We start from the raw sequence: 14,591 nt of genomic DNA on the forward strand, positions 1-14,591 counted from the left end.
GCAAATCTGTTCAACAGAGGCCTCATTCTTAAAGGCCCAGGTGGAAGCCACAGCTCTAGTGGAATGAGCTGTAATTCTTTCAGGGGGCTGCTGTCCAGCAGTCTCATAGGCTAAACGTATTATGCTACGAAGCCAAAAGGAGAGAGAGGTTGCCGAAGCTTTTTGACCTCTCCTCTGACCAGAGTACACGACAAACAGGGAAGAAGTTTGACGAAAATCTTTAGTTGCCTGTAAATAGAACTTCAGGGCACGGACTACGTCCAGATTATGCAAAAGTCGTTCCTTCTTTGAAGAAGGATTAGGACATAATGATGGAACAACAATCTCCTGATTGATATTCCTGTTAGAAACTACCTTAGGTAAAAACCCAGGTTTAGTATGCAGAACTACCTTGTCTGAATGGAAAAATCAGATAAGGAGAATCACAATGTAAGGCCGATAACTCAGAGACTCTTCGAGCCGAGGAAATAGCCATCAAAAACAGAACTTTCCAAGATAAAAGCTTAATATCAATGGAATGAAGGGGTTCAAACGGAACCCCTTGAAGAACTTTAAGAACCAAGTTTAAGCTCCACGGAGGAGCAACAGTCTTAAACACAGGCTTAATCCTAGCCAAAGCCTGACAAAAAGCCTGGACGTCTGGAACTTCTGCCAGACGTTTGTGTAAGAGAATAGACAGAGCAGAAATCTGTCCCTTTAACGAACTAGCAGATAAGCCCTTTTCTAAACCCTCTTGTAGAAAGGACAATATCCTAGGAATCCTAACCCTACTCCATGAGTAACCCTTGGATTCGCACCAATATAAATATTTACGCCATATCTTATGGTAAATTTTTCTGGTAACAGGCTTCCGTGCCTGTATTAAGGTATCAATAACTGACTCTGAGAAGCCACGCTTTGATAGAATCAAGCGTTCAATCTCCATGCAGTCAGCCTCAGAGAAATTAGATTTGGATGTTTGAAAGGACCTTGTATTAGAAGGTCCTGCCTCAGAGGTAGAAACCATGGTGGACAGGACGACATGTCCACTAGGTCTGCATACCAGGTCCTGCGTGGCCACGCAGGCGCTATCAGAATCACCGATGCTCTCTCCTGTTTGATCTTGGCAATCAGTCGAGGTAGCATCGGAAATGGTGGAAACACATAAGCCATGTTGAAGACCCAAGGGGCTGTCAGAGCATCTATCAGCGCCGCTCCCGGGTCCCTGGACCTGGATCCGTAACAAGGAAGCTTGGCGTTCTGGCGAGACGCCATGAGATCCAGATCTGGTTTGCCCCAACGATGAATCAGTTGAGCGAAGACCTCCGGATGAAGTTCCCACTCCCCCGGATGAAAAGTCTGGCGACTTAGAAAATCCGCCTCCCAGTTCTCCACGCCTGGGATGTATATCGCTGACAGGTGGCAAGAGTGAGACTCTGCCCAGCGAATTATCTTTGAGACTTCCAACATCGCTAGGGAACTCCTGGTTCCCCCTTGATGGTTGATGTAAGCCACAGTCGTGATGTTGTCCGACTGAAATCTGATGAACCTCAATGTTGCTAACTGAGGCCAAGCTAGAAGAGCATTGAATATTGCTCTCAACTCCAGAATATTTATTGGGAGGAGTTTCTCCTCCTGAGTCCATAATCCCTGAGCCTTCAGGGAGTTCCAGACTGCGCCCCAACCTAGAAGGCTGGCATCTGTTGTTACAATCGTCCAATCTGGCCTGCGAAAGGTCATACCCTTGGACAGATGGACCCGAGAAAGCCACCAGAGAAGAGAATCTCTGGTCTCTTGGTCCAGATTTAGCAGAGGGGACAAATCTGAGTAATCCTCATTCCACTGACTTAGCATGCATAATTGCAGTGGTCTGAGATGCAGGCGCGCAAATGGCACTATGTCCATTGCCGCTACCATTAAGCCGATTACTTCCATGCACTGAGCCACTGACGGGCGTGGAATGGAATGAAGAACACGGCAAGCATTTAGAAGTTTTGATAACCTGGACTCCGTTAGGGAAATTTTCATCTCTACAGAATCTATAAGAGTCCCTAGAAAGGAGACTCTTGTAAGTGGTGATAGAGAACTCTTTTCCACGTTCACTTTCCACCCATGCGACCTCAGAAATGCCAGAACTATCTCTGTATGAGACTTGGCCATTTGAAAGCTTGACGCCTGTATCAGGATGTCATCTAGATACGGAGCCACCGCTATGCCTCGCGGTCTTAGAACCGCCAGAAGTGACCCCAGAACCTTTGTAAAGATTCTCGGGGCCGTAGCCAACCCGAAGGGAAGAGCTACAAACTGGTAATGCCTGTCTAGAAAGGCAAATCTTAGGTACCGATAATGATCTTTGTGAATCGGTATATGAAGGTAGGCATCCTTTAAGTCTACTGTGGTCATGTATTGACCCTCTTGGATCATGGGTAGGATGGTTCGAATAGTTTCCATTTTGAATGATGGAACTCTTAGGAATTTGTTTAAGATTTTTAGGTCCAAGATTGGTCTGAAGGTTCCCTCTTTCTTGGGAACCACAAACAGATTTGAGTAAAACCCTTGCCCTTGTTCCGTCTGCGGAACTGGGTGGATCACCCCCATTACTAAGAGGTCTTGCACACAGCGTAGAAATGCCTCTTTCTTTATTTGGTTTGCTGATAACCTTGAAAGATGAAATCTCCCTTGTGGAGGAGAAGCTTTGAAGTCCAGAAGATATCCCTGAGATATGATCTCCAACGCCCAGGGATCCTGGACATCTCTGTTGTCCTTGTTCCAGGGCTGGTTAGCTTTCCAGCCCTGTCTGTAACGAGCAACAGGTCCTTCCTGTTTTGGAGCGGAGGAAGTTGATGCTGCTCCTGCCTTGAAGTTACGAAAGGCACGAAAATTAGACTGTTTGGCCTTTGATTTGGCCCTGTCCTGAGGAAGAGTATGACCCTTACCTCCAGTAATGTCAGCAATAATTTCTTTCAAGCCGGGCCCGAATAAGGTCTGCCCTTTGAAAGGAATATTAAGCAATTTAGATTTAGAAGTCACGTCAGCTGACCAGGATTTAAGCCATAGCGCTCTGCGTGCTTAGATGGCGAATCCGGAGTTCTTAGCCGTTAGTTTGGTTAAATGTACAACGGCATCAGAAACAAATGCATTAGCTAGCTTAAGTGCTTTAAGCTTGGCCATAATCTCATCCAATGGAGCTGTGCGAATGGCCTCTTCCAGAGACTCAAACCAGAATGCCGCAGCAGCAGTGACAGGCGCAATGCATGCAAGGGGCTGTAAGATAAAACCTTGTTGAACAAACATTTTCTTAAGGTAACCTTCTAATTTTTTATCCATTGGATCCGAAAAAGCACAACTATCCTCCACCGGGATAGTGGTACGTTTAGCTAAAGTAGAAACTGCTCCCTCCACCTTAGGGACCGTCTGCCATGAGTCTCGTGTGGTGGCGTCTATTGGGAACATTTTTATAAATATCGGAGGAGGGGAAAAGGGCACACCGGGTCTATCCCACTCCTTGCTAATAATTTCTGTAAGCCTTTTAGGTATAGGAAAAACGTCAGTACACACCGGTACCGCAAAGTATCTATCCAACCTACATATTTTCTCTGGAATTGCAACCGTGTTACAATCATTCAGAGCCGCTAATACCTCCCCTAGCAATACACGGAGGTTCTCAAGCTTAAATTTAAAATGAGAAATCTCTGAATCCGGTCTCCCTGGATCAGATCCGTCACCCACAGAATGAAGCTCTCCGTCCTCATGTTCTGCAAATTGTGACGCAGTATCAGACATGGCTCTCACATCATCAGCGTGCTCTGTCCTTAACCCAGAGCTATCGCGCTTGCCTCTTAATTCAGGCAATTTAGATAATACCTCTGTCATAACAGCAGCCATGTCTTGCAAAGTGATTTGTATGGGCCTCTCTGATGTACTTGGCGCCACAATATCACGCGCCTCCTGAGCGGGAGGCGAAGGTACTGACACGTGAGGAGAGTTAGTCGGCATAACTTCCCCCTCGTTGTCTGGTGATAATTTCTTTACAGATATAAATTGACTTTTATTCAAAGTGACATCAATACATTTAGTACACATATTTCTGTGGGGCTCCACATTGGCCTTCAAACATAGTGAACAAACAGATTCATCTGTGTCAGACATGCTTAAACAGACTCGCAATGAGACTAGCAAGCTTGGAAAATCCTTTCAAATAAATTTACAAGCAATATAAAAAAACGCTACTGCGCCTTTAAGAAGCACAAAAAATCGTCACAGTTGAAATAAAAATGAACCAAATCAGTTATAGCAACCAAATTTTCACAGTAAATGTATTAAGTTAGCAAAGCATTGCACCCACTAGCAAATGGATGATTAACCCCTTAATACCCAAAAACGGATAATCAATTTAACAATTAACGTTTTTATCACAGTCAAACACACTGTCACAGGTCTGCTGTGACTGATTACCTCCCTCAAAATGAATTTTGAAGACCCCTGAGCTCTCTAGAGACGTCCTGAATCAAGGAGGAAGAAGCAGGAAGACTATAACTGAATTTTTACTGCGCAAAAAAGCGCTAAAATAGGCCCCTCCCACTCATATTACAACAGTGGGAAACCTCAGTTAACCATTTCTATGTAGAAATAAACGACAGCCATGTGGAAAATCATGCCCCAAAAGATTTATCACCAAAGTACCTCACAAAAAACGAATAACATGCCAGTAAACGTTTTCATGGTAGTGTTATTAATAAGCCTGCTACCAGTCGCTTCTACTGCAGTTAAGGCTCATACATTACTTCAGTATTAACAGTATTTTCTTAGTCAAATTCCATTCCTTAGAAAATTACTTATTGTACATACATTCATCAGCCTGATACCAGTCGCTACTGCATTTAAGGCTGTACTTACATTACATCGGTATCAGCAGTATTTTCTTAGTCAATTCCATTCCTTAGAAAAATAATTTACTGCACATACCTTGTTTGCAGGATTCCCCACACGCTATTCCCTTTCTGAAAGTTACCCCACTCCTCAGAATGTGCGAGAACAGCCAGTGGATCTTAGTTACTTCTGCTAAGATCATAGAAAACGCAGGCAGATTCTTCTTCCAAATACTGCCTGAGAACAAACAGTACACTCCGGTGCCATTTAAAATAACAAACTTTTGATTGAAGAAATAAACTAAGTATAAAAAACACCACAGACCTCTCACAACGTCCTATCTAGTTGAGTTGCAAGAGAATGACTGGGTATGACATGTGAGGGGAGGAGCTATATAGCAGCTCTGCTTGGGTGATCCTCTTGCAACTTCCTGTTGGGAAGGGAATATATCCCATAAGTAATGGATGACCCGTGGACTGAATACACTTAACAAGAGAAAGCATAGACACGCAGAGAAAGAAAACTGTCTTAGCCACAAAAAAGAGCTCTCCAAGAGGGCCACCTGTGTGCAAAACTCGCGATGACCACTCTCCAGGCAGCAAAGCTGTCCTGAGCCATCGTGGGACACGTCCCATTGAAAGGTGCCGAAAAATCTCGACAGCAGCTCCCGTTCAAAGAGCGTTCCATCCTGGCAGCAGACGCAGCCATTAAAGAGATGGGCACAAAGAATCCCCCCATTAACGGGGAGGACAGATTCAATACCAGCAAACGGTCCATACTGCAAAAAGCAGACTGATCCCCGGCCTTCCTTCCAGGATAACAGTCCCAGCCCAAAGGCTAGTGAAAGACAGAAAAACAAGAGTCTCAGATCCTTGGAAGAAAAAGGATGGATCTACTAGGAATCAATACCCCAGAGTACAACCCTGACCGAACTAGCAGGCTATACAGAACCATGACAGGAACCTCATGCTCGGGTCCAAGGACCCCTACACAGCAGCCTTCCGAAAAGAAGGAACACTCCTCAAGGGAAGAAAATACTTTGACCCATCCATGTAGACAAGCCCTACGATCTGACCCACACATTGGAGAATATAAATGGTCAATTTACTGACCCAGACAGGCGAAAAGACTGCTACTGACCCCAAACCTCCTATCCCTAAGCCCAAAGGGCTAGATCTGCAATAAGATCGACGGATAACATTCAAGAGTCCAAAGACCCTGGTATGATAAGGGGCAGTTCTTATCTTGGGAAAACAACAGTTTCCAGTGATCCTTGCAAGATCGGCCTCCCGATATGCATAAAATGGCATAACGATGGGAGCCTCGCAGCTCTTGGTAGCAAGACAGGGAGGCCCCTGTACTCTATGTACTAGAGCAAACAAAACACTGAGAAAAGAAGGAAGGACATGCCCGCACTTCCAGACAAATGACCCAACCCAAGGCGGGAGGGAAAACATTGCACCCGCAAACGGAATGCAACTAGGTCACAGAGTCAGCAATCTACAAACACAAGAAGAGACAGATGCGCCACATGGCCCAATATTGTTTGATCCCAAATGAATTAATAAATATAAGAGGAGTAGACTCACATTTGGGAGAGCACCTCAGTCAGTGCTATAGAGACAGTCTGGGATCTATTAAAGTCACCCAGCAGACCAAACTCCCACAAAGATGTAATATCTATATTCAAAACGATAAGAAAGACACAGGTGCCAACATGGCCTAGTATAGCAGGAACAGTGATGATACAGAGCCAATGATAAGAGAGGTACTCACAATAGTTGTAGCATCTCCCTTGATGCTATAGGAGCAGGATGGGGTCAATTCAGTCACCCACCAGACTTGATAATAGGCACTCAGGACAGTGTGGATCCAGAAGTAGGCCAAAAACAGGATGGTCTCGAAGGGAATCCCTTAGCAAAAGGGACAACTCACAAAAAAGGATAGTAGCAAGTGTTCCAAGATAAATTATTTTAATAAAAAGTTAAAAACACAGGCGACGCGTTTCTCAGCTCAAGGCTGTTTCATCAGGCTTCATATAGATCCCGGTCCCTCACAGAGCATTATAGCCTTCCAGGACAGAAAGCAAGAGGTAGTCCAAGAAGCTCGGGTGTGGCCTGACAGCACTACACGGGGCAAAATGTCTGATCGTCTACTGAAAGTAAAAATAGAATCTGAGGTAAAGATGGACTCACTGCTATCGGAATTGCTAGGAACATCTCGGCTGACACCTCGACACCAGCTATATGAGAGGTATGTTTACAAGGAATCCAAAGACCTACCAGAGTATGCGGATGGTCATGGCGTCCAGCAAACTCTGTTCGTTGTATCTGGAGATGCAGAGGAGGAGATGATGGATAAGAGAGATTCCCTCACAAAACGGATCCTGTATAACTTGACAAAGGCTTATTTCTCATGGCGTCCCAAACTGCATAAGCCTGATACCAGCCAACTCTCACAATACAGCCAATGTGACAGACTGATAATGCACATTAATTATTATGAATTAGGATAAGCATGGTAAACATTGGGATTGTTACTACGCTAACTGATCTATAATTATGAAACTTAATTCTACAAACTGTAACTGTGGTAGGACCCTATAGTCAAAGCAAAGTGTGGAAAACAGCACCAACAGATATGTGGCTTGTGGGGCACGGAACCCAGGATCTGCCTTATCCTGCAAATACTTCAAGTAGCAAAAAAGATTTGTTCCAGCCACCAATAGTTAAAAAACCTTTATTTCTTCATATAGGGTCTTTTGACAAACATACAACGTTTCAGACCTGCTATAGGTCCTTAGTCATGTATACTGAACATACACTGATTCATCATTTAAATACTTTACACCTGGTCAATTGTTCACCTGTTGTCATGTGACTACTCATTATTGTATCACTGCCATCTTGTGGCCATCTAACATATATATTCCTATTGAAAAAAAAGCATTCTGAATAGTCACATTGAAAAGGTTTAAGTATCAAACAATGTTAATAAATAAAATCATATGTACAAAATTAAAATAGAAGAAATCTTACGCACAATATGCAGATATGCCATTGCTGTTTACTTGTTATTTAAATGTTAATTTGGACTCTTTCATTTTAGAGTTGATTTCAAAAAATTGCTGCTAAAGATTATATGGATTACTGGACGCGCGGAAATCAACGAGGACACTATCGCTACTAGTTCCAGAGAAGGCACTCAGCATGAATGTAAAAACGGAAGACGCTAATGGGTATAGACGCTCCTCACGAATGGATGGCACAAATGAATATGGGGTAAGAGATGCGAAAATATTTTCCAATGACCGGCTGGGCTGCCTTGACATAACTAGTGAGCATGGAGAAAAAATATCTTATCTAAGCTCATTAGATGCTCTAGGATATAACCAGACCTGTAACCCTATAGACCAAAATCCTGTAACAGAGACTATGGATGTATGCACGAAAGGTATAAATGATGGATCTCATTCTGTCTTGAGGGATATGGCTGTTATAAAGGGACTATCACCCAAACAGGGGATCTGCACAGAACTCTCATATGCAAATGTGGACTGTAACACTAATACCACTATTGTATTTAATGACTCACAGAATGGATATGAAATGTCTAATGTTGAAAAGGTTGATGCACAGGTTGATTCACATATTGTTTTTAAAGGTTTAAATAAATCATTACATGATATTACACACCAGAATTCACAGTATAACACACAGCACTTAGAAGAGAATTTAATTTTTAATTTGTCTAATTTGAAAATGACAAAAGAGCAAGAAACAGCTCTTAATAAAGGATTATCCTATTGCCTAGAGAATTATTGTGATGAATTTAAAATTCAACAAGATCTACAGAGGTTCTATAGGAAACTGAGGCTAAAGATTTATTTCTCTATGCAAAGGGATAACATAAATGACACCAACACAATTAATAAAATAAAGTTTAATGACATTAGGCACTTTGGTCTATCTAAAAAAAGCACTTTTTCACCAGCATCCACACATAGTGCAGCCACATATGTTAATCTTGTACAGAGGGAAGTGGACAACTTATTTAAAAGAGAGAAAAAAAGAAAATTGGTGCAAAGAAATAGGAAAAATAATAAAGAGGATATGTCAGCCGTTAGATCTCTGAGAGAGAATAAAAATATAATCATCAAAGAGGCCGATAAGGGCGGGGCCATTGTGATTTTAAACAAATCTGATTATATAGATGAGATCAATAGGCAACTAAAAGATACCCAAGTTTATGAAATACTGACTAGAGATCCCACCATACAGATTAATAAAGGGATAAATAACATCTTAACTCTGGCTACACAAAGAGATATTATAACAGACAAGTTTAAGGAGGCCTTATATGTAACAGATCCAATTAGGCCAGTAATATATGTACTACCAAAGGTACATAAATCCTTAAGAAATCCCCCAGGACGCCCTATTGTGGCAGGGATGGGTTCAGTATTTTCTAATATTTCCATCTTCTTGGATAAAGTATTGCAGCCTTTAGTTAAGAACACTACATCTTACATTAGGGACACTAATGATTTTTTGGCTAAATTACAGGACTTAGGACATGTAGGTGATAAATGTATTTTGTTTTCATTAGATGTCTCAAGCCTTTACACATCTATCAAACATACAACAGGGATCTCATCTGTGGAACATATGCTTAGATCTAGTAAGAGTTATACTGAGGCAGATATCTGGTTTCTAATAGAACTTCTATCTATTATTCTTTATCAGAATTATTTTCTGTTCATGGATACATATTATCTGCAGAAACAGGGTACAGCAATGGGCTCCAACGTTGCCCCCTCATACGCCAACATTTTCATGAATAGCTTTGAGGAATACTTTGTGTACCCTCATGGCTTGTTCCAGCTCTATGGCGCCTCCTGGTGGAGGTACATTGATGACGTGTTTGGCGTGTGGGGGGGTGACGTTGGTAGCCTATTGTCCTTTGTTGAAGATCTTAACAATTCTGTCAATGGATTAAAATTCACTTTAAATATGAGTGAAATTGGAATTGAGTTCCTAGACACCTATGTATACTTTAAGGATGGTTTCTTAAAAACAGATATCCATACAAAAGATACAGATAAGAACAACATATTGAAATATGGAAGTCACCATCCAGATAGTATCTTCAGGGCCATTCCAAAGAGCCAATTTTTAAGGGTTAAACGCATAGTGTCTGAGGAGAATAGATGCAAGCAAAGGTTGGAGGAGATGGCTGACAAATTTATCAATAGAGGGTATCCAATATCACTAATTAAGGAACAACTAGATGTAGTTAACAATAAAGAATTACCTAAAAGGTACAAAAGTAAAGAAACAGATCGTCTAGTGTTTGTAACACAGTTCAATGAATTTAGTCAGAAGATCAATGGTATTTTAAGAAAGCATTGGCACATCCTAAGGGACTGTAACCCTCAAGTGAATGAGTTTAAAGAAAATTTTATGACAGCATACAGAAGAAATAGAAGTATCAAAGATAGCCTTGTACATTCAGATATAGGCAGTAACAGATTGAACATACAGAAGACTATAGGCCCTAGGAGAGATGGATGTTATCCCTGTTTGAACTGCAGTAACTGCAGTTCAATGATTAAAGGCGAATATTTCTCTCACCCCACAAATGGTAGAAAATACAAAATTAATAAATATCTTACTTGCAGGTCATGTTACTGTATTTATTTGATCAAGTGTCCATGTGGTCTGATCTATTTGGGCGAGACCTGTAGAGAGGTAAGGGAGAGGATAACAGAACATAAGTCCAATATTAGATGTAAGAACAAAGAGGCTCCTGTATCCTCTCACTTCCTCTCTATGGGTCATAACATCAGCCAGCTCAGATTCCAAATAATTGAACAGATTGAGAGACCAAGGAGGGGGGGTAATAGAGAACATATACTAAAAACAAGAGAGATGTTTTGGATATACAAATTGGAAAGCTTAATACCTAAGGGTATGAACAAAGAATTCGATTGGAGTTTGTTTTACTAAATATTTGTTTTTCCTAAAACATCTCTATGAATATGTAAATCTTCCCTTTCTAATGGGCTGAGTATCATGATACCTGCATTTCTTTAATCTAAAATAATTTTCTAACAACCCCTTTTAATAAGCTGAGTAAAATTGAAGGGAGATTTTTTTGGAAAAAAAATTTTTTTACAAAAATTATCTTTACACATAAAAAGACTAAAGAGAAAAGTAAAAGATTATTTTCAAAATAGGCCTACAGTGTTCAAATTGACAGTAATCCATATAATATTTAGCAGCAATTTTTTGAAATCAACTCTAAAATGAAAGAGTCCAAATTAACATTTAAATAACAAGTAAACAGCAATGGCATATCTGCATATTGTGCGTAAGATTTCTTCTATTTTAATTTTGTACATATGATTTTATTTATTAACATTGTTTGATACTTAAACCTTTTCAATGTGACTATTCAGAATGCTTTTTTTCAATAGGAATATATATGTTAGATGGCCACAAGATGGCAGTGATACAATAATGAGTAGTCACATGACAACAGGTGAACAATTGACCAGGTGTAAAGTATTTAAATGATGAATCAGTGTATGTTCAGTATACATGACTAAGGACCTATAGCAGGTCTGAAACGTTGTATGTTTGTCAAAAGACCCTATATGAAGAAATAAAGGTTTTTTAACTATTGGTGGCTGGAACAAATCTTTTTTGCTACTTGAAGTATTTGCAGGATAAGGCAGATCCTGGGTTCCGTGCCCCACAAGCCACATATCTGTTGGTGCTGTTTTCCACACTTTGCTTTGACTATAGGGTCCTACCACAGTTACAGTTTGTAGAATTAAGTTTCATAATTATATGTTTGCAGATTTCTGTTATTATAGAATGTTAAGTTAGGGTGGGTGCCCTTTTGTTTAACACTTAGGTTCCAAAGCTAGCTGCTCAAATAGCGTGTTTTCCAGATGAGGAGAGATGCTTATCTTTACACTGACACCATTTTATCTCTAACTGTATCTTACATCATATGTGCCAGTTTCTTTATTTTTTTAGGCTTCATTATTCATCGAGAGTTACAAAGGTAAGTTTTCTAGCCTACATCTAAAGAGAGGAATTGGATAAATTGGCTTAGAGACACTGCTCCTTGGAAGATCAATGTTTGCTTGGAACAGTTATATTGATTGTTTCATATTGTGACAACCAATTCATGATAATCTCAGGTTGGAAATATTTATTAGGTTGCCACACTAATTTGTCATTTGCATTAGATGTATGTGATCTGCTCCAGTCTCTATTCTAAGTAGCCTGGGTGACTTACTATGTTTATGTTACTGCAAGTTTCATTTGCTGGTTGTTATATATAGCTTATATATAAAGTTGTTATATATAGCCACACACTCCTATTCTAGGGTACAATATATGGTTACATATGGTTAACATCACATCACATCACAAAATTAAGTAAAATGAAAGGATCTTACCGGAATCTATGCCGTGGAACAGGAACATGGCCCTTCAAGTGTGACAGATAGTAGCCTCGCCTCTGACATGGACTTGAGTGAATAAAGGCAGGCAGCAAAACTCGTCAACACTGATTGCCAAGGAGCTGTTAATATGTCGGAATGGTTTCGCAGAAAGACTCTCCCTGCATCTCCGGACTCTAACTTTCCCCCATGCTCTCACTGACAGACTGACAGGACTACTTAAAACTCCAGTCCCATTTCGAAGAGCACTACCCTCCATAAGAGATTAACTTCAGTCTTCTGACACTTCTCTGCCAACCTCCTGTGACGAAAGGCAAAGAATGACTGGGGGATGAGGGAAGTGGGGGAGGAGTATTTGAAGCCTTTGGCTGGGGTGTCTTTGCCTCCTCCTGGTGGCCAGGTTCTGAATTCCCAAAAGTAATGAATGCAGCTGTTTACTCTTCCCGTTTAAGAAGAAAATCCAGTATAAAACCTTTTAAAAATGTACTTAGAAGATCCCAGTTTAGCTCTGTTGATGAGGTTAGGCCGGGGCACTTATTGAAAGGGGCTGAGAAAGCATGAAAAGCAGAACCCCTCCTTCCCTGCATATGAAAAGACAGATTACACAAACAATAGCAGCAGGAATCTGTAGACTTCAGTCTACATCTGATACTTTGGGGCTTGGTGAGGAGTCACAATGTTATTAAAAAATAAGCAAAACTATACATTGTTACAAAAACACTCCCAGATGGGCTACAAGGGAGAGTAACTGTGTGCACAGCGCAGGCAAACTCTCATGTATTACTACTCACCGGCAGGGAGGGATGAATGTATTTCAGTCTGACTATTCATGTCGTCTGTCTCATCCTCTTCCTTCACATTTATTAGCCCAGTGCACAGGTTTTCCTCTAGACGTCCTGTAATTACAGCAGGAATGACCTGATAGTCAACAGTTTTTTTATTTACAGACACATTAAACATATTTTGTGTCTTCTTTATATTTTAATGGGATAGCTTCTCTGAGAAACACGCTGTATAAAATTTTCAAATATCGAAAAAATACTTTTCTATTGACAGAACAAATGAGATAACCACAAAAGAAATCAGTTTTAATTTAAAGGGACAGTCTAGTCAAAATATAATTTTCATGATTCAGATAGAACTTTCCAATTTACTTTTATCATCAAATTTGCTTTGTTCACTTGGTAATTCTTTGTTAAAAGCTAAATGCTAATGTGATAGACCCCTCTGTCAGTACTGGAAGGGTTAACTTTGTTCAGCTTTGAGAAACTATTTTCTGAAAACAGGTTTCCTGACATCAGCTATTGTTTACTGTAATTAAGTTTAAGTGATAAGCGTTCACATTGTTTAATCAGACTGCCAGGTGCCAAGAAGGACTCCATTGTTTTCTTGTGTTTAATTGTTTATTTGGTTAAGTAATGTAATTCTATTGTATCCTGTAAAAGGGCATCTTCCCTCTATCTAATCTCTTCCAATCCCCCACCTAGGGAGTGTCAACTAGGTGGGAGACCTGCATAAATACTGGGCATATAGCCCTCAATAAAACACATTCTGTTTTACTCTCAAGATGGAGCTTGGTCTCATGTTTGGGGGGAATTAACTGGGTTTGTGTGTTGCTGATCCCGTATTCAGGGCATCTTTCATCAGGTATTAACCCTTGATATCCAGGTTATACCATAACAACTGGTGGCAAGCGACGGGATGAACCTCATCGCCCAGAAGAGCTACCCTTAAAGACAACGGGGCCGACAAGCCAGTAACCTCAGGAAGAGGGAGATTATTACAATACTGACCTAGATGGACGGAGTACCAGGGCCCGAAGGAACCAATGAGCCCAGCATATCAGACAGAACCCCCGAAGAAGCAAGCTTTGACCGGGCAGTTAAAATAAGACTGGCACATTACGGCCCCAACCTAAGGCCAACCTACTTCGCCAAAGCGGCGCTGCAGCAGCCCAAGTCACAGCAACTCCAGTGGAAAAGAGAAAAGTACATTTTGCAGCTTTTAAAAACTTCCTGGAAACAGAAGGAGAGATTGATGGGTACCTTGCGGATTTTGAGAGGCAATGTGCCCTACACAAGGTACCCGCAGAGGACTGGGTCACGATATTATCCGGAAAATTATTCGGTCGGGCCAGCGAGGCTTTTTGGGCCATTCTGGATGAGGAAGTCGGGGATTATAATGCTGTAAAAGAGGCGCTGCTCTCCAGGTATGCGATTACACCGGAGGCATACAGGAGGCGGTTCAGAGACACTGTTAAACTAGC

The 14,591-nt window shown here is 41.1% G+C and overlaps 1 protein-coding gene across 1 annotated transcript in view; it reads right to left on the reverse strand.

Annotated features, from left to right (window-relative positions):
• Positions 1 to 14,591, reverse strand: part of LOC128636449 (gastrula zinc finger protein XlCGF57.1-like) — a 168,195-nt gene that overhangs the window by 43,690 nt on the left and 109,914 nt on the right. Inside the window, exon 3 of the mRNA XM_053689462.1 lies at positions 13,117 to 13,221. Within this exon, the coding sequence (XP_053545437.1) occupies positions 13,117 to 13,221 (105 nt within the window). The remainder of the gene's footprint in view (positions 1 to 13,116; positions 13,222 to 14,591) is intronic.

This window comes from Bombina bombina, chromosome 7 (genome assembly GCF_027579735.1).
Source record: "Bombina bombina isolate aBomBom1 chromosome 7, aBomBom1.pri, whole genome shotgun sequence".
NCBI classification, from domain to species: domain Eukaryota; kingdom Metazoa; phylum Chordata; class Amphibia; order Anura; family Bombinatoridae; genus Bombina; species Bombina bombina.